The 24,239-nt window shown below is 44.2% G+C and overlaps 2 protein-coding genes across 18 annotated transcripts in view; both read left to right on the top strand.

The window, feature by feature from the left end:
- The window catches only part of LOC118772127 (calcium-independent phospholipase A2-gamma-like), a 24,704-nt gene extending 22,420 nt beyond the window's left edge, over nucleotides 1-2,284 (top strand). Inside the window, exon 10 of the mRNA XM_036520393.1 lies at nucleotides 1-2,284. This exon is cut by the window's left edge and continues 209 nt beyond it. Coding sequence (XP_036376286.1) covers nucleotides 1-66 — 66 coding nt within the window. The 3' untranslated portion in view covers nucleotides 67-2,284.
- A 6,650-nt stretch (nucleotides 2,285-8,934) lies between these two features.
- The window catches only part of LOC118771910 (neuronal cell adhesion molecule-like), a 72,949-nt gene continuing 57,644 nt past the window's right edge, over nucleotides 8,935-24,239 (top strand). For all 17 annotated transcript variants that reach the window (XM_036520072.1, XM_036520079.1, XM_036520074.1 and 14 more), the window contains exon 1: nucleotides 8,935-9,059. The gene's annotated coding sequence lies outside the window, so the exon portion shown is untranslated. The remainder of the gene's footprint in view (nucleotides 9,060-24,239) is intronic.

Genomic DNA, 24,239 nt, shown 5'->3' with positions numbered 1-24,239 from the left:
CTGGCCGAGTGGCTCCGGCTCAAGGCCGACATGTACGACGGCCTGCCCTTCTTCTCCAAGCTCTAGCGCCCACGAGTCTGCCTCCGAACCCACCCCCTTTCAGCCCAGGGGCTTCCCCCCGAGAGAGGGCAGCCCGCACGGCGAGGCAGGGAGCTTCCCTCCAGACCGTCTGTGGTCCTTAGCCAGGTTACCGTCACTATCAAGCAGGCCAGTTTTAGTGAGCGCCACCCTTTGGCAGCAGATTGCTTTGTACCTAGTTGTGTTGTTAGCGATAGTTAGCTTCGTGAACTTCATGAAGCTCATTTGGGTACCAGCAAACAGATCTGGTCAAGTTAAATCTTTTGGGTTGTGACGTATTTCACAGATAATTTGGAGATCTTTTTTGACCATAAAACCAATGGTTTTAAATCCAGTGTTTTATTTATTTTATTTTTCCTCATTACTGAAACAGTTCCATGACAAGCAGGCAAAGATGGGGCTAACATGAGATGCAATCAGGTACAAAGCAGTCAGTTTCTAATGGGTGAGCCGTACTGGAATTAGCCTGCTTGTTAAATGAGCAGAGCAACCACATACAGGTTCAGAGTAATAAATAAGCAAAGGTGAGTTCTCTGCCTCTCCTGTTTGTGGCTCTCTCGCTGTCCCAGAGAGCTGTCCCTGTGTCCCGTAATCACCCCTGTGACTGTAAAAATGTCCCTTCCTGTTCCAGACCTCGGCGACCCACAGACTTGCCCCTCCAGCAGTGTGCTGCGTGTGTTTTTAAAGGGACAGCAGGTACACTACAGATGGCACCACAATCTCTCTGCACGAGTAGAGTAAAATGGATACTGTACTGGAAGTGGATGTATGTCCTCCTCAGACAAAGCACTTTTCACTGCTGATTAACTTTTTAAGCATTACTATTAGTGATGATTCCTCTCACTGTATTTATTTGTACTAGAATGTCGTTCCTGAAAGGGGGGGGGGGGGGTGGAGTTAACTTCAAAGGTAGTTTCTTTGATGTTGACTTGAAGTGACGATCCCAGTCTGCCGTAAGTGGCCTCTCCTCCACCCTCCAAAGCATTTACCTCAGTATTGTTTTACCGTAATATCCAGCAATATGCTCAATTCCCTCATACCGCCGTTAAACAGAGTGGATGCAGACAGTGCATTCAGTTTTACGCCTCAGCTTGGTGGCATAGAGGTTATGAACTAAAACTGCTACTTACAAATTAGATGACTGAGAAATTGACATTTCGTTGCACTTTTTTATCCATATGCAGCTAATGGTCCATTTTTGTGTGCTTTGGAGTGGTACCAGGGAAACAAGAAAGACAAAAAGTTGTGTTTACCATATTGTGTATATAATTTGTTCTGGAAACATTAGGAAGAACAGAGTCACATGACCAGCTTTGCTGAAATACAGAGCGTAGGTGTCTCTGTAGGGCAGATCCAGCATAGCAGAGATATCCTGTCACCTAGTCTGATGACTGCATTGAAAAAGAGGATTGTTTGAACAATACTACTTACGATGCATGTGGGCTTGTTTTCCATCGTATTCAGTTCAATTCACATGTACAGACTACTTTGAAAATACATTCGTACTTAAAATGTATTGCTATCATGAAGTTCTCTCATGTGTTGCAGGGAAGAGATCTTCTGAGATCAAGAGTTTTTAGTTTAATTTTAAGGGAGGATTATTTATCTGGATGCTAGCAAGTAGTAAAATATTTGTATAATAGAGAAGCCTAGGTTGAAGCTGGGACAGTTAGGACTGCTCTACTCGCACTTTGGTGTGTCATGGTATTTCTTGCTGTTCGTGTTCAGTTAAGTACTGTATATTGAGACTGGTTTGATTTGTAAAATTATAAAGCTGCTCAATTTTCATTTGCTGAGAGTTTGCTGTTATTTCAAATCAGATGGACAGATCCCGGATGTTGCCTAATTTGAACTTGATGAAGAAATTAAATTGAAGCAAAGAAGCAATTTGTAACTGCACATGTGATAATTTTGATTTTTTTGATCACTCTTATAACTCTTTTAACAAATTAGCAAAGGCCATTGATGATGTTGATTTGTTGTGATATTCAGCTCATTGTGAACACCAGTCACCCATATTTTCTGTAAAAGGAGGATGTCAGATGTAATGTCAAACAGAGGAACTAAAACTTGTTTCAGATCCACTCTGGATGCTGGTGTGTTATTGTTCCTGATGAACCGATCTGTAATCAGGATGGCCTTGGGTGTTTACTGTGTATAAGGTGATAAGTGATGGATGAACTGCCACAATCAGGCTGATCCCAGTTCAGCCCCATAATCCAGACAAAGTGATTGGATCTGCCTGTGTGACGTCCAAAGGGAAAGGCAGAAGATGAGTGCGGCGATCTTGCTGTGAAGCACAGTTCAGCTGTCAGCGGGGATTTGGTAGCATTTCCCAGGTGTCAGATACCTGTTTCCAGTTCCATATGAACAGATCAGTATCACCTCAAGAAATCCTGGACAGCAAATCAGAAGCAAGCACAGAACTCTTCCTATACTCTGTAAGCTGCTGAAGTTCTGTGTTTTAAAATTTGTGTACCCTCTAGTATACCTGATAAAGCACAATAACGGCACAGAATGAATTTAGCCTCATGTTTTGGGTCAGATTGGGCCTCTCTCTGATACAGCGTGCTGTGTTGCCATGATGTGGAAGTCGCAGGGTGACCGTTCATGAAGACTGAGTCACTTAGTCGTCTGGTGATGAGAGAGTGAGACCAGTCAAAACGCCTCACCTACCCAAAGCACTGATTGGTTGAAGTCAAGTCTCTGCGTGACACATAACAGCTCCACTCACTTTTGGGTTCATTTTCTTGTAATCACTGAATTTATCTGGGATGGCTTATAGATCCACATCTCTTCATGGGACACAGGAATACTTTACAAATCCTGCAGTCATGTGTGAAGTGAACAGGACAGAAAGGAATAGCTGGAACATGCTGGTGTGTGGATGGCCATGACCGCGGCGCACACGACTCAGGCTCCGCCCTTTGAGATTCCACGGTGTCGGGCTTGCTTTGTGACAGGCTGTAACTTCTCCACTCGGCCGCAAACAAACACAGCAAACAAGATTCCACTGGATCAGGGAAGGGAGAGAACACACGTCCATCAGGTCCCGAACAAAGCCGCGCCGAAACCCAAGCCTCCGCATCCTGTAATTACCCTGTATTAACAAACAGTCCCTGCAACCCGAACCACACGCAGGTCTGGGACACCTGAGATGGAGGCATGGTCCAGTGCGCGGCGTGTCATTGCGGGCTTCGAATGTACGGTGTGTGTAAGCGCCAAACTGAACCGCTGTATTCCATTTGCATCACTCACTGGAGAGATCCTCTTATAATAGCAAAAAAAAACCGGCAGCCTCAGAACAGTAACACTATCTCTGCTTACAGGACGTATCACACAAGCAAGACTGTGTCCGTCGTACAGGCCAAGCGCTGTGTAAAGGTTAACTGCAGTCTGGCGGTATCCACACCTTACGGAGCAGAGTAATGGTGCAGAACAGGATAGCCTGATAGCATTAGGAGTTTAATGGAGTTATTGGCTCAGAGGGGTCCAGCTAGTCAATTCTCAGGGAAGATGCATGCCTTCTCACCTCAGTAACCAGCTGGGAAATTCACACTCCCTACACTATTGCACTCCCTAATTATGAGCTGGCCAATCGGTGTTTTCCCAAAGCTGTTTTGGTTTGTTGTAGAATCTTTACTCTTAAAGTCTTTTTCCCCACCTTATGATAGGAAGCGAAGTGCCTTGACCTTTCATACATTTTGTTCCTTAAACACACGTGATGTGTAAGCAAACCTCTCATTACCATGTTTGAATCGCCCTGCGCTGTAATGTCTGACATGCTGCCGGGTGTTTGGGAAAGCCTCTTTGCAGAGGCAATTTCTCCCAGAGAGAAGGTGAAAGTAATATCTCAGTGTGACAGGATTCAGGACACAGTTCGCAAAATCCATCTACGTTCAGATCACATTCTCATTATGCTCAAAACTTGCTCACAGAATGCTCCGTGTGAGAAATATGAATTTATTATTATTCTGTTTAAGCCTCATTCTGTTTTGGATGAGACATTCCTTACCCATTTGTATATTCATGTTTTTAGAAGCTAAATGGGCTGGGATTTGACAGGCAGGCTTCCTCCTGCTCAGAGTGCCTTTATATAACAGTGTTTACTCTCAGGGTAGCCACTATTCAGTCATGTTTCGAGTACTGCTGAGGTCCGCGTCCTTCCTCATTAGGTCGTAATTGGTTTTCAGTGGAAGCAGGAGTGGAGAGGGGATTTGAGTCTGCCTGACGGACATCACTCCACTCGTTATATTTTTATTCTCTCTCCCACAGCGCTGCATGTTCCCTTCTCAGAGATCATCAAGGCCCCCCCCCCCAGGGCCTAACACCCCCCACCCCAGACTCTCCCTCTCTGTCAAGCTTGCAGTCAAAAAGTCTTCCCCCGTGACCAACACCCTACTGACCTGGCCAGTCGCAAGGCTTTGGTGAATGTTGCTGTGTGATCGTTTGTACCTGTGGATGTTCTGTTAGTCGTTACTCCGTCACCAGTGCACCGCGGTGCATGCTCCACATCCGATCTCCATAATCACGAACAGCATCACGGCCCTCATTACGAAGCTGTCTGGCTTCTGGCTTATTTGATGTTACTTTGTGCCTGGCCATTGGGCCATGTACTCGCTGAGCCCTGAGAGACATTGTGCCATTGCAGTAATAGAGAGTAATCTAGCAGTGCTCTGTGTAGCCTGTATTACCGGTTCTCTTAATGTTCATTGTAACTTTCCAGGTGCTTAAAGCATTTAAATTGCAGCTCTGAGCATGGGACATTGCATCGTTATCATATTATGTGGTCACATTTAGACAAATGCTGATATTTTCATGGAAGAAAAAAACATTATGAAAATGCTGTTCTGGCCCTGTTTGGGTGAAGTGGTGAGTATCGGAATGCTCCATAGGTAGTGTTCCTTCCTGCCGCCTTACAGACGTGTCTGTGTGAAGGGTTCCGGGTGGCATGGGAGGGGCACTGTAGCACTTCCAGTGGCTTCCAATGAGGACGTGCTGAGCGTCACTGCAGTTCACTCTGAGGGTCACACATTCACACATTCGTGCACTGTAGTCACCCATAAAAACCACACCCAACTGCAGCCATTTTAACTGTACCTTTTGGGCCTGTGAAAACATGAGGAGGTTTATGAGGAGGGCTGTGGCATTATCCTAACATTTCACTGGCAACATGAACATAGTGAATACATAGGTAACTACTATACCATTGTTGAGTATTGTCGATTTTGTTATCTTGTTCACTTTATACAAAAAAAACATTAATTTGTCTGTTTTTATATATGAAGTCTCCATCTCTCCGTCCCTCTTCCTTTCTTAGTGTTCCAGGTGTGAAGAACAGAGACAGAACAAGTCCACTGGCGTGGGCTGTTCACAGGTGCGGGGAAAATGAGTCATGATGTTATAAACACGTCTCAAATACATTAATGCAAACACACATCCCAAATAACCATCCTTATAAAACTGTTAAAACGTGACAGTGTGGTTTAATGCCTTATTCAGATGATCCATGAACACGTCTGAATCGTTCTGAGATGCGCAGCAGTGAGTTACTGCCCGTGGCAGCACTGTGTGGAAGGCAGCCGGATGCGTATCCCATGATCCCTTGCGGCGAGCGATGAGAGATGCCCGAGGGCGTCTGCATGGTGGACGGATCATAAATTTGTGTAATGGCTGAAAGAATAGCAGAACAGAAGGGCCTTTTCCTGCGTGCTGATCTCTTACAGCTGCGCTTCCCCCGCAAGGGTCAGTGTAGTGTGTGTGTCTGTACCGCAGTGTCTCTGAGGCATTCACGCTCACGTGAGTGTGGTGTGTGTGTCTGTACCGCAGTGTCTCTGAGGCATTCACGCTCACAGATTGCTCAATCACCGTCAACAGTCCAGAAACTCCTATTTCCTCCATTTCATTTCCACTCTCGGTATTTTGGACAGACTACAGAGGAAACGCCTAAAACACATAAGTACCTGCACTCATTGCTGCAACCCTATGTTCCCTCCTGACTGCTATGCTCTGCCACCGAACGGCGCCTGGTGGTCCCATCGCATCGTGGCATTAAATCACTTTTCAGGACTTTCTCCTTCGTTGTCCCCTGGTGGTGGAATGAACTTCCACACCTCATCCGTTCTGCTGAGTCCCTCTCTGTCTTCAAGAGACATCAGAAGACGCAGCTCTATCCGCTCTCACCTGAGCACCTGAAACACCCCCCCCCCCCATCTCCTATTTAACTATATTATAAAAAAAAATGAAAATGTAATGGTTTGACTGAAATAGTTTAACATAATGGCTTGGTTGTAATGGCTCAACGCACTCGCTAGCTTTACCTGCTAGTTGGTTCCTCGCCTGGCCAACCTTTGGGACTTTGTCATGCAGTGCTTCTAATATTGTTGACTCTGTATGCTTTTTCCCTTGTGTTGCATTGTACCTCACTTGTAAGTCGCTTTGGATAAAAGCGCCTGCCAAATGAATAAATGTAAATGTAAATTAAACACAAATATCAAAAGTCTGACCTCAGTATAGTTGCATTCAGATAACATAAATGGTGGAATATTAGATAGCAGTAAAAATAGTGACCTAAACACATATCCAGTCCAATCTAGGAAAGTCAGGGATGGTTATTCATTCCACAAAAGCTTCCCCTTTGCAGCGATCTCCATCTATCTTCCGTGTGTAGCGAGCAGGATTGTAATGCTTCAGTGAATCTCCTAATGTTTGGTGAGTAATCTGTGTGCCACTGCTGCGACTCATATCTTATTCCGGCTGGCAGAAGCCATGTGGCAGCCCTTGTATGACCATATTGTGAGGAAATTGCTCCAGGCAAGATGGTGGCACCTGCGTCTTTTGGTCTTGTGACATTTATCTAAATATTCTTCATAACCCCCTCACATACAATCCCACCTTCATTGACAATATTACTTCCCTAAATGTATCCCTAAAATTCCCTCAAATCATAGCCTTTTGTCTAGGAATATTCTAAAATAACACCAGAATGAGACTTGCCTCACAAAATGAGGCAACTCTGTTTTGAGATCTGTTTTATTTGAAATAAATGAAAAACAATACTTCCGTAGCTGCTACAATTGGTGAATAACTGCTGGATTGTAAAACTGCTGTGGGCCATATGACATTGATGGTGCCCAGAAGGACAGATCTGGGATCAGTATGACACAAGCAGCAGGGACGGCTGATGCTCGTTCCCCTAGCAGAGAATGACCCCATCGCTTGTGTTTCAGATGACACGGCTGCAGGAAGCAAGCCCCTGGATGACATATGGCCTCCACACATGAGCTGGGGTCAGGGAGGGGGAAAGAGCTGCAACATGAGACACTGTAGCATCACACTCTCTGTGCAAGCAGATGCAATGGAAATGTCAATACGCGATCAATAACAGTGATAACAGGAAAACATCACAACAGCATGTCTGCATTTTAAATGTGCCTTTGCTTCCAATTATGGATGATACGCTCCCAAAGCGAGGAGTGAGATCAGAATCTTAGATTAGGCCAGTTGTGCGTGCTGGCCCCTTCTCCCTTCCAGGCATGTCATAACATTTAAATGGAAGAGCGCAGATCTAAGTGCCAGCATTCAAGGCAGACACACTGATGGTGGCAGAGTCATTTAGGTCAAAGGTGACCCAAATCTGCAGGTCTGCCCCCCGGGAGTCCTCTGGGACCCCAGTACCATCAATCTCTTGTGCCACAGCCTCTGACGCTCGGGGTACCCATGCTTGCATGCTCGACACGCTGCACTGAGCAGAGAAATGAAATCCTTCTGAACGCTCGCAGGAGCCTCAGCGGGGAACGCCTCGGTGCGCCTGGCCGGGCGCGATGTGCACTGCAACCTGCAGTGGGCGCTCACGCTTGGATGACTCCAGACTGAGTTGAGGTAATATTAGTTTTCGAGGCACATGACCGCATCTCCAGGCCCTCTCCCTCTGTGGTCCTGCCTGTAATCCATCTCTCAAAGCAAACTGCAAGGAGTACCAAAGTACTGGCTGTGACAGAACCATTAACATGTGAAATGTTGCACGGCAGAGGTGTTGACCGACCATCAGTCTAGTACCTGATGATGCATGAACTATATTTTTACATGAAATTGAAATTGTCACATACACGGGTAGACATTTAGGGGCTGAGAGGCATATTACAAAATGTTATATCATATTACTATAATATATAATATGTTATTTAGTATTAATATATTTACATATAATATAATTATATATAAAATATTAATTATATTATTAAACACTGGTCAAAAATAAATACGTTGTTTAATACTTAAATGCTGCCTAATACTACAAGTAATACACCTGCTACTTGTGTTAACTTCACACATAGTATCGCAATGTGTTTTGGATTCTGTGATTTAGTGACTGTGATGTGTGATAGTGTGTGTCCTTGGCTTCTAGCCAGGTTAGCACAAGTTATCTTGTGGTCCTGCTTATGTTATGCTCACACTCACTGATCTGGGAGTGTTGTTCGCCAGATCATTCCACTTGAATGGATACAGTTCTGTTCTTTTGTGTTGGTAGTTGCTCTGGATAAGAGCGTCTGCTAAATGCATGTAATGTAATGTAATGCCTAATGATGGACTCACTCACTTTTTAACACATAATAAAAGGCTAGAACACCCCATTATTGTATGTGCATGGATATTATGGACTGTGTATGCATATTCCTACGTATAACTTTAACATATAGCGTATTCTATCTGCACGACGCGTTTCGTGCGCAAACATTTGCAAACATTTTGGGAACGCGGCCCCTTCCGTCGCTGGCACCATCCCACCGGTGTGGCCGCAGCGGCGCCTGCGCGGCACAGCGCTGCTGGCTGATCAGAGAGGGAGCTGTTCGGAGATCCGTGTAGTCAGCGTGAGGAGCCAGAGCGCTGCGCGGAGAGAGGGACGCTAGCTGGGAGGCGAACGCATCCACTTCTGTGCACCTGTAAGAAAATACGCATCCATCGCTGTTTGACGCAGAACGGTGAGTCTGAGCGCTTCTTTCTTTAAACGGGTCTGCCATGGGCGGGTAGTTTACAGTGCCTGTCAGTGAGTTTCTTCTGCTCCGAGCATGACATATGCCGTTTTACCAATATAATTTGCGCGTTCGTGGACCAGAAGCCAAGGAGAGAGCTTCCAGTTGTGCGTTGCCCCGTAGCAACCAGTATTGTTGCGTATATTTATGTGTATCAGTCATGTTAAAATGGATAGGCCCAAATGAAAGCTTAACTGTGAGATAATCGATTATGGAAATTGAAAATATTCATCTAGATTTTGAGCAGCCGATAACACGAACATCACAAACACGTCCCACAGCAACCAATCGCTAGAAAAATCATTGTCACAGAACAACGTAGATTCTTCTTTCGCTATCTTTTAATTAACTTGTCCATCGGACAGTTAATTTCCCTTCATGATCTTGCTTCAGCCGTGGTGGTCTATTTACTGGACAGTTCAGTGCCAAAAAATACGCATTTTGAAAACGTCAGTAAGGAAAAATCGCTGATATCAACAATGAAACGTTTAATCTCGTGCACATATGCAGAATAGTGATTTTCTGATGTCTTATTTATTTTCAAATTAATTTATCTGAAGCTGCGTTGTTTGCAGAACATTACAGGTTATGAAACTGATGAAATAAACACGCGCGCTGCTGTCAGACCGGCATACGCGTTCAAACCCCGGTACCCGTGCACAGGTTAACAGCTTCTAAAGCTTCTGGTCTGGTGACGTCACGCGTGCGGGAGACAGGTAGACGGACTCGCACACCTGAATGTGATCCGCTGGTGTTAGGAGCGCACTGCAGCATGTACTGCATGAGTTACAGTATCTGTGTGTGCATGCTGGTCTCGGCTCTCTCTCCATCCTACCGACACCCCGCGTGGACTCAGCCTCTCCACCCCTACCAGGCGCCCGGCGGTTTGTTCACGAATTCCACGCTGTATACCGTGGTACATTCTGGTAGTTCTCTTTATCATTACTACTGTGTCCCACGGCCTTTAGCCGGGTGGCGCTGACACATTCGATTTACCCTGTTCTTTTCCCCATCTATATCCACTTTGTATCCTCTTTTTTGCAGTTTTATAATGTTTTGGCATGTAGCAACGCCCTGTTTGCCTTGCAGCTGCCTGTAGTTTCCACCATTTAGTTTTGGCTCTTTAAGTGCTGTGTATTGTATATGAATTGTCAATCTATAACTGTCTCGTTGATATACCCTTCCTTCCATGCTACATGGCCAATGAGATGGTTCTTTGTATGTGCCTAACAGTCACTTGTGTATTTTTAATTATGCTCATTATTTTACAATGTAGTTTGTGGTCTATAATGGCAATTTCCATGGAGGTAAAAAACTGAATGTGGCTTGAATGATGAGCTCCCACATTAAGATTTAAATGACCAGTTAACTGTTGGTTTAACAGGCCAGTTTGTGTGTGTGTGTGTGTGTGTGTGTGTTGCCATAGTGCCTAATGAAAGAAACCTTACTTCAGGTATATTTAACACATTCAAGCAAATTATTTAATATGGATTAAATCTGTGTTAGATAAATATCTTTTGTTATAATGTTTTCATAAATAATGACATAAATTATAATAAATTCTTTATGATCATTAGTAATATGTGAATATCAGTAATGCAATTTTTTTGATGTACCAGATTGTTAGCTGCTGAGAACAGAAAACAAATATCCCTTAAATGCCAGGTTTGCCCCCTGGATTGTCAAGTGTATCAGCCTGCTCATGAGGAGAGAGGCCGGCTCTTTTATTAAAAACATTCATCCTCGTGCCAGACGGTTTCAGCCTGGAGTCCAATGTGCAGCTGGGGAAAACCTTCTGAGCCCTCAGTCTGTCTCTGCTCATCAGTCCCCGTTTCATTCATCCTCCCCCTGTCCCCCCTCCCACCGCCCCACCCAACCCAAGCACAGACTCTCTCACCCCCCAGACACCCAAACACACGCCATTCATTGTGTCGCATTCCAGCACTGGGTCAAATTAACGCCGTGCCCACAGCAACCCCATCGCAGGCAGTGACATCGTCCCAGATTTCAGAGGAGAGTGCCACACGTCCTGGCATTGTCTCCGGATGCGGTTTGAGCATCGCATCTCTCCAGGAAAGCTGCAAGTAAACATGTTGCTGAACGGGATGACTGTAAAAACTGTGGTCTAGAGCCAGTTAGCATTTTGTCCTCATCTCAAAGGTAAATGCATTTACATTTACATTTATTCATTTGGCAGTTGCTTTTATCCAAAGTGAGGCAGAGTACAACACAAGGAAAAAGCCACATAAGGAGGCAACAATATTAGAAGCACAGCATGACCAAGTTTCAACAGTTGCAAGTTGGCTAGTAGAGATACAAGATGAAAAAAAAAGATGCAACTGCATGTCAAGTTCGTTTACATTTACAAATAGATTTTCATAATGGTGATTGTTGAACTCACCATACTGTAGTTGTTTATGAACAATAAATATACCACATTTAATTGTCATTTACGTTAAGGACCAAATTTTGATTGAATCCAAGCTTGAAGGTGCTAAATGAAAGCGGAACACTGGCAATTAGTGCATTTTTGGTGTTTGTCCCTGGTGTTCCTTTTTGCCGTTCAGTAAATAAACACCCAGATGGATAATGCTTGTCCTGTTGCTCACACCACAGAAATCTTTATGTAGACCAGCTGAAGAGACAGACTGTCCACTCCAGGCCTGGGCTGTGAGTCCCTGCTTTCTGTCACGGTGTAAAATTTTTGGCAGATGTGGCGAATGAGATGAAAGAAAGCCACACTGACCTATTCACCTGGTCGTCATCCTACTTTAACCATAATAAACCCTAAGCTGAGATGCCCCTAATTTAGAGGCCGTAATGACTGACACCAAGTAGTATAAAAGTCAGAACTGAGACATGCACGTGGCGTGTATGACCTGAAGCCAGCCATCTATTACGGGAACAGACAGAGTTGTAGGAGGAAGTGAGCTGTGGTCATTTGAAATGAATGCCACTTATGTTGCACTGTAGGCTGGGAAGCATGCAAACTATCCTAGAAATATGAGATCCAGTCCTGCGATCCTATTTTGTTTGCAGTATGTGCCGTTTGCGTTATTAAGCACAATGTTATTTTGACCTACATAAATATCACCAGCTACAGTCCTGTTTTCTGTTGCAGGCGTTGATATTGGAGACCTAATGAGAAAAGAGTCACGCTTCTGGACCGCTGCAATTGGACCTCCTCACAAGGGAGGAAAAAATCCCACCAATATCTTATAGTTAGACAGGGGAATGGGCAGAAATTAAACTGATTAAATTTAAAGCTGTGTATTTCTATATATTTTAGTATTTCCAGGTAAAGCTAGGGGTCATGGTCATTATGAGATATTGCACCAAAATCCTGGAAAAGATTAAATAATTATTACTGTTAAATATAGTTTCTTGTTAATACAATACCGCTTGTACGTTAGGCTTCTAAGGTCACACTACAGGGGAAGATAAACAGTATTATTATTAAGCATGGTCAGTTGTCAGTTGAGGCTAATTGTTATCAGCTATCTGTGGTACTCTGTCATACTAAAATAGAAGAGAAAACGGATCAGAATGTGATCAATAATAGTCAATCAGGGTTCATGAGGACTTTATGATAATGAGTCTGTCAAATGTGGGAATGTAATGAGTTGTTTGTGCTCAGTTGTTTGCGATTGATGTTGTAAGTATACAATGGTGTAACTATAAAGAGAAACCTTATCTAATGTTATTTCCATGCTATCTTCCTCTTAACATCAGGCCTTACAGATATGATTAGTTACAGCAAGTCTACCGCACAAAATGAAGCTGGAATGTGGGTTGGTGTCAGGCAGCTATTTCGGGGAATAACAAGCGCATTTTCAGTATAGGATTTTGTAAGAGAGGAGAAAATACTGCATTTATGAAAATTGCCTTAGTGTGTGTGGCTAAAAATTTAATTCTACCCCCAAAACATGTTAAAACAGATTCCTTACAGCAGTAATGAGACACGTCTCTCCGGCTGCAGAGATGAGCTTTTTCCCTTCAGCCTGATTTGTGAAAGTGATCCCTGGGGACTAATATGAGGCACGCGCTTGCCCCTCAGCCCCGCACTGAGGGCTCCAACAGGCGTTGTGGTGGCAGCGGTGGGATGTGACGTCACACTTCTGTTTCCTCCACTGTTAAATTAGCAAACGCCTCATTAGGGAACCGGGACGGGATTCGGCCGGCCGTGTCCTCCCACCTCCTGCCGGACCAGCCCATTCTGCCAGGGCTGCCAGTCCTGGGCCCCATGGTTACTGCCGGCACAGTCGGCCATTGTGGACGCCGTTCTCGGCGGAGGCTGAATGGTGATTCTCTTGGCAGGCTGGCGAGCGTAATTACCGTTTCACACTTGGTTAGAAGCGGAGACTAATGGGGATTGACACCCTTTCTTTGAGCGTTCCCCACACAGCTGCAAAATGTTGTTGTTTTTATTGGACTCGTATTAAATTATCATGACTGGCTGAAGATTGATGATTTAGAAAATAGGCAATTTTAGGAACTGTTTAATTTGCTGCTGGCATGCTGACATAAATATAAATAGCATATGATGGCAACCTCCTCTTGCTTGGAGGAAGTTTTACTCAAAAAGTACTTTGAGTGTCTCTCAATAAATACTTGAAAGCATATACTTTTGGCATTGAAATATTGATGCTAAAGTCATATGTTGGCTCAACTTCTAAAATAATTTTGTAACCAGAAGCAGAATTTTGAATGAATCATAGACCTCTTTATCATGATTCAGGCGTGGACTCAACATTTTTGACAGTGACCGGCAGTTTGTGACACGAGCAAATTTGGTAAGTGTTCAGTAACCATGACAGATGGCTGAAGTGGAGTGGTCAGTTCTGATTGCTGTTGTGTTCCCTGAGACAGAATTATTACCCGGTTCAGGTCATTTCACCCCTTTGTGAGGACAAAGAAAGTGTTACGCTTTTGTATTCGGAGGTCTGACTTACCTCAGGATAGACTGCGTGAGACATCTTTTGAAGTGGCTTGTGAAGATAACGTAAAGTGACAAAGCGTGTTTTGTGTTCCCTGCGTGTTGCTTGGGTTAATCTTTCTAGTCTCTCATATACACCCTTATGGGCCTGCAGTAGATTTGATCTTGTAATCAAATTGAGTTTCATTAATTGTTACCGAAGAAAAGAGGTACATGAATGAAACTGGGATGAGAGAAGGTAGCAAATTCAGCACTGCCTGTTGTGAGTTCCCCTCATCTCACACGTAGCTGTGCTGTATTCTCCTGTTTGGAGAGGGGGCTCAGCTCTGGAATCATGTACCCCAATAGAGAGCTGAATGGGGAAGGGGGAACAAAGGCGGTCCTGTTTCCCCTTTTCCCCACTCGCTGGGCTGTTGTTCTGCCCCTTTCTGCTGAAGTGGGGGGGTTGTGCTGGGTCAGGGCTGAGAGAGGCCTCAAAAGGAGCTCCGGCGTGGTGTCAGCGTTTGAATGTCAGGCTCTCCTCGCTGTGCTCCCAGGCCCTGCCCGGCGGACAGGGGCGAGAGCCTCAGCACTGCAGAGGGGGGGGAGGCCGTCCACATGGGGGCCGCTGCGCCCTCAGCTCCTGAGCGGGAGGAAAAGGAAGAATCTCAGCGAGCGGCTGGTTGCGTGGTGCGGCTCTTGGAAGTCCGTAGTAGAGTCGTCAGACGTATCCTACGCACAATGCGTTTGCATAGGCTTAACCGGGAGCCCTGTCCATCAGCTCAGACGCTTTTGTTGTCGAATTGCTCTGCAAATATGCCACTGCAGCCCTCTTCCCACAGTTTAAATCAGAGATTTAAAATCAGGACATGGCAGGAAAGAACCTGTTAAATCTTGTGATAAGATTCTTGTTTGATGTAGATCTAATTTAAAATGTCTAACTTAAAACTATATAAATATATAAAAAATGCAGGCATTATATACAACTACAGTTGTAGAAAATGCCTACACTACTGCTCTATGGTAGCATATGCTATACCATATGTCTGTTCTACATAATAGATCCACCACTAGCTTTATTAACATTAATTGCCTTTTGTTTTGACCTCTAAGAGCTGCAGTTTAGCATTCCAAAATCACATTCAGCAGACACATTGTTAAGGCAGACTGTCATATTCCCAATTTGGATGAATAAATTCACATTTCCTTTACTGTCTGCCGCGTGGAATCGCCGGCGGGGCGTTCGTGACATTTAGCAGCGAGAGAGGAACAATGAGCTGTATCTGTGGAGGGAAATATTAATATCTGTGGTTATCGCGTTTGAGAGGGGGTGGATGACAGTGCTGCCGGAGGAAAGGATGGCATAGCGAGGCAGGTGGTGCAGGTGTCGGAGAGAGAGAGAGGTGACAGAGACCAGGTGACACTGCGGCGATGCGGCAGTGTGGTCGTGCTGAAAAAGGCTCCTGTCTCCCTGGCGATGTGTGGTGAGTAAGACCCCCGGTTCCTGCGCTTGAACCCTAAAATCAGCTCAGCAGGGCCTGGTTAGAGGCGCTCATTCCTAAAAGGAAGGATAGACTCCATACCAGCATTGCTTATGGCTCTGAGGAATCCAGTGTGCTTTTCTGTTCTCGTTATCTCCTAATTATCAATGTATCAGTCCTGTTCTGCTCTAAATCTTTTCATAAGATTCTCATTCCCCCCGAGAATGGTGGACTACTTCAATGGTGACAGTTTCTTACATAGTAATACATAGGACTGAAACGCTATTACACTGCAGGATGGTCAGTATTTTTATGAAGAAACAGCCTGATCCTCACTTTGTCTTTGGAAGAAGGAATATCCTCACTCAAGGACAACAAAGTAAACCCAAGAAAGCACAGGCAAGGGATTATGGGAAAATGCATCATGGGAATTAGTGGGACCATAAAGGGAAATTATACATGAAATTTGCCATTTCTAGATTAAGCGTTAGATGGATTTTTGTGTCCTTTTCAGTGTGAACTGAGGACAATACAGCTTCTAGTTGTGTGATTCATATAGTGTGTTGTTTAAAAGCCTAAACCAGCATAATCTTTGTCAGGGCCTCAGAATGATTAGGGAAGATTTAGGTCAGAAACCCATTAGAATCGTGAAATCAGTGCACTACACCAATTCTTCTCCCTCAGGGCAGCCAATCAGTGAGAGAAGAGGAGGTCACATGGTGAGAGTCATTCAAACAGACCAATCATGTCTCACATCAGAACAATGAGCATTATCCATTTTTGCTGAGAGCATAATTCGTTCTGTCAGCTATGACCAGTTCTTCATTCTGGGAAGTGTGTGCTTCAGTGAGGATCTCAGAAGAAAGGGGAGATTTTTAACATTTAAAGGCTGCTGTTTTGCTCAGCTTGTCAGAGAGAACTGTGGAATCTCCAAGCACAGTTTCTTCCTTTTTTGTGTTTGGATTTTTTGCAGAATTTTTTTGAGACTAACATCAAAAAGCAGTTCCTAACAAATAGCCTTTTTGTATTATTTGTGCATTTAGAATGGGAGTTATCTTTGTTCCCATATTGACCTGTGAAACAATATCAGATCAATGCAGGGGGGAAAAATGAAATTGTATTATGATGGGCCTACACCAGTGGCTTCTCCTACGTGTCTGACCCAACAAAAAGGCCTTTCTGCTCTTTAAATGGAGCTTTTGGTGGCTGAAAGACTGCCTTTGTCCTTAAGATAAACGAGTCCGCTGCCTGCTCCAGGAGCACAGCCGATCCTCACATAAGAGAGGATGAACAGCGCGCATCGTTTCGGAGACTTCATTTATCAGCATCGGGGGGCCGGTCGCTGATAACCCAATTACAGCCTCTGTCTGTTTAAAGTCTGTCTGCTCCCGGGGGACCAGCGTGGGAGGCTGATCGCTGAAAGCGGACTTGCCCGCTCCGTATTTGTAGGGCAGTGTGAACAGACTGATTCAGAGCAGGAACCTGTGGAGTGGCCACTGTGTTGAAAGGAAGCCATGACCCGGGCTCTCTGTCTCTGCCTTAAAGTATTATTATTTTTATGTTAGTTAATGTGGCAGGACACGGCACTCATTCACACAAACTGTAAAGATATCATGTTACAAATCGTGGAGGTTAGGTACATACTGTTGGTGCAGTGAGGAGTTATTAGGAGTGCTTTAATCAACACAATAGGATTGATTTAAAACATTTTTAAATGTTTTGACACGGTGAATTGAGCTAGAAATTGTCTTGTCAAACATCTGATTGGTTTGCACTCACAGTGAGCCTTTTCAGAAGGCTTATGGCTTCCCTCCAAACCCATGTTTAGTCTTGTGGTTTATGGGTTTGTAAGACCTGCCACATTTAGAATATTGGTTTCAGGGGAAGCAAGTGTGGATCAGTCAGCCATCTGACAACAGTGGCCTGCAACCAAACATCACCAAGACAATATCAGAATGCATTTTTGTATCTGTACAAAAGTATACAGATACAGTAGTTTTCTTGGTATGTCAGCATAAAACTGCCCTGCACAGAGATGCCAGTATGAAGGACTGTACCTGCTTTGCTTGCTGTCACACAGCAAACTAACAAATCAGTGCATTGTGATGGTTATGAGTCAATTATTATGCATCTGCTTATTTTGGGTCAGTGACCGATCCTGTGTTTCTGCCTCCCTCTGCGTGGTTGCCATGGCATTTCTCTGCTGGCCGCGGTTGAAAGGAGTCAGATGTGAAGCAGACCTAATAGACACGGCTGCAAGGTTGGCTGGGCCCGGGCCTCCCTGACCTTCTATACAATGAGTTATGATGGCGGCCCCCTTTTGAAACCTACCATTTCAGTGGCTGGTCCCTGAAAGGGGGTCTTGTGGGATATAAATGCAGTACCCATCTTAACAGAAATGCAAGACTTTATATTTGGGCGTATTGTGATGTGTCAGTGAATGGCCATTCACTTTTGTGAGCCTTTGAACCTCATCTCTTAATGGGTTCTGACATGAAGCAGTCTGCATGGGAGTCAACTTTAAGTCAAAGAAAGGCCCTCCGTGTCATTGTCGGGCAAACGTTAGAATATCGACTTGTTGGGAATTCACTCTGGAAGATTTTTTTTGGGTTTTTCCTGATTTTGCTCACACAATCCTGACTGACAGTTGCTTAGAATCAGAGTCCTGTGAAGCCTTAATGTAAAGTTTGTGACAGAAATAAACCAGTGTGATACTGACTGACTCTGATGTACCAGTAACAGAGTGTTTTCATAGATCTATACTCGAGAAACTATTCATTTATGGCTATCAACTCTTTTGATTATGTAGGTTTTAGCTGCAGCTAAACAATCCTAAGAACACTAGTGACCTTCTCAAGCACTCTTTGACTGGGTGAGAGGCTCCCCCACATGAGTGGCAGCACCTTAGTTTTACCACTAGACGACAAAAAGTAAATATGGGGATCCACAACCCCTGAACAACATCTGTTTGTGCACTTGTTTTTTTCACAGCTTCACTCAAAATTTCACCTTAAATGCATTTTGTAAATTTATTTCATATTATTTGATATTTGGGAACTGCAAAGCAGATTTCTCCACGGGAAGCAAAAATATTCTCCGTTCCATGTGCTCACGGAATCAGACTACAGAGATGCAGAAATAAAGGCTCAATCACACCCCCGAAAGAAGATTACTCTGACCCCCCCCCCCCCCCCCCCCCACCCCCCCCGGCCACTGCCTGTCCGCACCACCCTTCAGCCTGCGGGAGAATGATGACATGCTCCCTCATTTCTTTCAGCACTGGAGCTTACAGGCATTGCCAGAATGTCATGAAGAATCCTGCCATTCTTATTGTCTGTACAATATGGTCTGGCTGATTTCTAACCAAAGACCCAAACTACCATGCATTTTGGTAGTTCTGCTTGGCACTTATTGCCAATCTCTTGTGCTCCACTGTGTGTAGCTTGAAATTGACCTTCATTGACCTACTTTAGTGTTGTAGCACAAAAACCTATTTTTCCCCGGTTAAATCAAACGAAGATGGTTAATTGGCTGGTATCTCCAAGGGGTCCCTGTTTGGAGGGAGGGAAGCAGGTTTTCATCATTGGGCTCTGTCGTCTCGGTGCAGGCTATGAAAAGGGCCGAGGACACACCCTCCCGGAGTAATCAGAGAGTAAGTGTTTTGTTCACCTGTAACACTACCCCTCAGCAGTGTTCGACAAATAGCAGTTATATCTCTCTGTGTCTCCTCACTTCCAGGTCTCAGACATACTAGATCGTTTCATGCAGTTTGTAAATACATAATGAATTCTTACTTTTTTCATCAGCGCTTGAAGCTAAACTAAAACAAGAATCAACATGGTTGCATTTAGCTATGAGAAAACGAACGTGTGTGTGTGCGTATATAGAGTTGAAACTCTGAAGTGTAACACATTACTGCTTGTGTTGAAGGTTATATTTGCTATTACAATTACTGCAATGGATGACCCCATCACTGAACTCTATTACCGGGGAATGGCTTCAGCTTTAATGGGGGCTGTTGTGAGTAGGTTCCCCGTAGCATGCAGGAGCTGGAGGACGCGGTTAACCGTGTCCGCCAGCGCCCCGCGCAGCAGGGCTAGCGGCCTCGTGTGCGCAGTCCCGCTCAGGGGGACGGGCGGTAAACAGGCTTTTTAATCTCACAGCTCACCGCTGGCACATAAACGCAGCAACGTGACATTTATCAAACCGCCCCCGACTGCAGCTTCCATTACCTGCTCCCCCACACGCTTCAGCGTCGCCTGTAATTTTGCTGGCATCTGTCACCACATTGGCGTCTTTATTTTAGGTTGTATTTACAGTGCTGGGTTTGCTTTGAATGAAGACAGTTAACAGATTAGAGTTAAATGTTTTGTAGGGCATATGAATAGGTGACAATCAATAACATTTTCTCCAGTTGTTGAAATAGGCATTTATATTGGCAGTAACCATTTTTATCACTTTTGTGTTACTTTTTAAAACTCTTTGTAGCAATAAAAGCATACGTTTCAATCTCACAACCACCCACCTTTTGGAGGATCTCGTGAGATTATTCATAAATCATTCTGTGCTGATTTTTTTATTCTCTTTCATTCTATTTCAGGTGTTTGATGTGTGCTGTGTGCATCGCTTTGCAAGTGGCACTGCTGCGTGTAATGAATATGTTACATCTGCTGCCGGCTAATTACATTCCCTTTAATTACCTGGATCGGCCCCAGAAAAACATCTGGTGAAGAAGCTATTGCTTTATAATTGATGAGTGCCTGATGAAGGTGGTGTCGGCTGAAATAACAGAAGTTGTTACGCAGATGAAGTTACACATTGATTGGTTGTTTGACTGGTGTACTCCTGTCTCAGTGAGAGCTACACTGGAGCTTTTTGCTCCACTTCCTGTGTCTGAGATCCAATCCGCTTCTTGCAACCCCAAACCCAAAGACCGAACCTTTACAAGGCTCAAAACAAATGCCACGCTCAGGTGGCATTTCTGTTTGTCTCTTTCATATTGGTAAAAGTAGTAAAATGGGAAAAAAAAATTTCAAAAGTAAAGTCCCAGATTACCATGATCAGAAAGATTTTTATCACAATGCAGTCAGTGTGTTCATCCGGTCATGGTTTGCCGTTACCAGAACGTGTAGGGATAAGACTTGCTCTCTTTTCTAAAACATAATTTAGGTGGGAAATGCACTGATACAGACAGCAGTAAAAGCCAAGTGTGTCCCCTTTATCTTCTCTGGGTGGGTTGCAGAGCTGAGTCCTCCATGTGACCCTTTGCTTAGCGGGTAGTCTCAGCTTTTGTATTCTTTATGCAGTGCTTATCTTTACAACTATATTGACTTCCTTTACTGGTCATTCCATAAGCAGCGAATGAAAGCGGCTATTGTTAATTCCTTCTTTGAATCACTTATAAGCCGTGTAGTTCCAAACACAACAGGAGACGGACTTTACTCCAGTTAAATGTCATCTTAGATCTCGCAGAATGGGTTAGGGGGTCAGTGTGGAGAGAAAGAGTGGGAAAAGCCAGCAAGCAGGAGCTGTGCCTTGTCCTATAGAGGCCTATTAGCTGACATTATGAAATATGGCTCACTTTGATGATGTAGACAATGTGCTGGTGGGAGGCTTAAAGCTGTTTTTCCTGTTTAAGTGTCTCACTTGGCAGTATCTGCTTTTGTTTCACAAGAAGTAATACATCAGTGAGAACTAAGATGCAGCACAGATGTTGGTTGAATCATTGCGGTCCTTCTTTTTTTCGGCAGCGGAGGTGTTCCCAGTATTGAACCTGACAAAATGGACAGTTGTATGCCCCAAGCTGTTTTCAGCATGGTACAGTATGCTGACATCAATATGTTATTAAAAATAATAGGCCAGGAAATCGTATTACAGTACGAACAATCTACAGATTATTGAATTTTAAGCAATGCCTCTAATTTAAATGCAATTGGGACGAAGATTGTTGGCATTCTTTCAAGTCGTTAAAGTCTCCTGGTGTTCCCAGAGGTCATGTTACCTGTAGGAAAAGCTCAACAAAGGATCCTCAATAAGTGTAAAGTAACTTCATTTGGTGACATCAATATCACTTGTGAGTTTCCCCACAATGATATGTATAGTTTGTCCAACTTGTTTCGCTTACATTCCAGTTTTCTCTGTGGAGATCAAGTATCGTGGGAGTGTTGGTGGTTATGACCTTTGTCACAAATAACCAAAAATGAATGAGGTCGTCAAATATAATGCAACAGCGCAGATATAATCAATATAAATGTATTTGTTTATGATCAAATCTACTTACCTGAACTGGAAAGGAAGAACCTGTCCTGTCTGGCAGTGCTGTAACCTTTCGTGCCTCATGCCACGGATGGCTGTTCATGAACTTGACCTTGTTTCCGGTCTGCTCCACGACAAGGTTGAGGCTCTGGGAAAAAAAAAAAATCCAATTTCACGAGTATCTTTGGGAGGATGTTATCTCCCCGGATCAGAGGCCTGGAGATTATGCAGCTTGCTGAGGGAGATGTGCCTGCTATTTGAGCCTAACCTGAATTAAGTCAAACATGAAAAGCAAACGGTTCGCTCTCCTTTTTCATTGATATCTTCACTGTTTGACTAGCAGTCTTTCCGGAGTAGGCATGCCCCACTTTTAAATAATTCATCGGCTCTGTTGCAGATATATGAAAGTATATTTTCTCTTGTGTAGACTGTGAGCGCCCCAAGGATGCAAATCGTGTCGTTCCACAAAGACTTCTGCATATTTCAGAAGACACTAAAAATAAGACAGAAAATCTTTCTCTGTTCTGCCTGCAGAATTTAGCAGGGAGCTGCTATTGGTCTGTCTTGCCTTGTGGTTTACCCTGTACTTCGGTTTAGCTCGCTGTGGCTGCCTGATGATGTTTTGAGGTTTGGGTGAAACCGACCCGCCGCGGTTGTACTCCATGGAATGTACTATGGAATGCATGTCATTCCATAAATTTTATGAGTAAAATGTTTCTTTATTTTTCACTTTATTATAGTACTCTCTAGTGGGCAGATGTCACTTGAATTTGAATCATTCCAGTTACTGCATTTCAAACAAATAGATGATTCATCACCAGTCAACAGAATAATCATTCAGATAGACAAATGATGAAATGAGCTGTGTTGTGACCTACTGTAGCTGAAAAGTTACATTTTATTCACTTGGAATTTCCTGTGGAAAAAGAGTTTCGCAACAGCGACCGACGCACATGCTGTACCGCCTGGGTGAGGCGTTTCGGGGAGCGAAATAAAATAGGAAATTACTGAATGAATGACCTGCATTGAGCACCACTGTGATGGAAATCACCTCTAGCCACAATATTCAGTAACACTCTCTCTGTCTTTACATTTGATTTGTATTGTCTCCCGAACAAAATGGAGTAGCATGGAAAGCAATCCGGGGCCTCTGCCCACATCCTGACCTTTCAGACCCAAAGCGCACTGTTCTCCAGTGAGGTTGACTGACATGGCAGGGTGTTTTTCTATCATGCATGGTAACTGCTTAAAAGCGACTCTTTTACATGACTAAGTTGACTGCATGCTCCACTCCCTCGCATTGTCAGCACATTTAATCTAAATTCAACCACTTTGCGTTTTTTGTGTATTGTAATGCTAAATGTTAACAGGTGGGGATCATGGGAGAATATACTCAACTCAATAAATGAATTTCCCTGATCTTAGATTGCACGGTGCAGTATCTGTAAGTAAATCTGTCTGAGCCTGCCTGTCCATGTTGACAGCTTAGTGATCACAAAGATAGGTTTGAACTCTAATGCGAGGCTGAAAAGTAGCAGCCAATTGTGGTGGTTTAAATGACAGATTATTTGTCAGGCCTTTAAATATTTCATCAACCTTTGCTTCAACCATTAAACTTTTCATAAATGCAGTCCTATTCTGTTTCATTAACCCACTAAGCAATAATTGAGTTACATAGTTTAAACCATTACCTCATTTATTCTTTTGCATTAAAAATGCACAGCAAAAGGCAAGTTTGATGTGTCCTTCATACAGTGTTTTAATATTTGATTTATCAGTCCCATCTTGCGATTAAAAAAGTGTAACAAAATCACCGTTACATTCTAAAACAAACACAAAATGAAAGTGGTCTGTAAAACAATCTCATCAATCAGTTGTTCACTGAGATTAGATCAAGCTCTCATTAAAGAAGCATTTACTTATTCATGAGCTAACTACCAGTGTGTAAGCTAACACACATACACACACACACACACACACACACACACACGGCCCGCTCACAGCTGCGGGCATAACCCCCATTGACTGTATGGGGCGGCTTTGATGCTGAATGAAAGGCCTTCTAAATGATTTATGAAACATGTAGGCCTCGCCTTGTAAAGCCATAGATGTTGCCTCTCCCCTGCAGGGCCCAGTGTATTGAGTCCACTGTACCCAGCCAGGCCCTGCTCCCGGTCCCTCAGTGGAACACTGTTCCAGGATCAGTGCCACACTCTGTGGAATCTGTCGATCAGGTCCTTCTTCCGCTCCCTCAGTGGGACACTGTTCCAGGATCAGTGCCACACTCTGTGGAATCTGTGGAGCTGCACATTCTGCCGGCCAGGCCCAGCTTGCTGCTGTTTGCAGGGCAGGGGGGGTCTGTCACCTGTCACCTGTCCCTGTCATGGTCAAAGCCACACCGCTCCGGGGAGGACCGCGCCCACCAACGCGGGGCCATTCAGGGCCTGGGGACAAAGCGGTTTTCCATGGTGTGGGGCA

The sequence above is a fragment of the Megalops cyprinoides genome, chromosome 25, assembly GCF_013368585.1.
Source record: "Megalops cyprinoides isolate fMegCyp1 chromosome 25, fMegCyp1.pri, whole genome shotgun sequence".
Taxonomy (NCBI): Eukaryota; Metazoa; Chordata; class Actinopteri; order Elopiformes; family Megalopidae; genus Megalops; species Megalops cyprinoides.
Note: the sequence above shows the minus strand (reverse complement) of the source record. Positions and strands in the feature narration are given on the sequence as shown.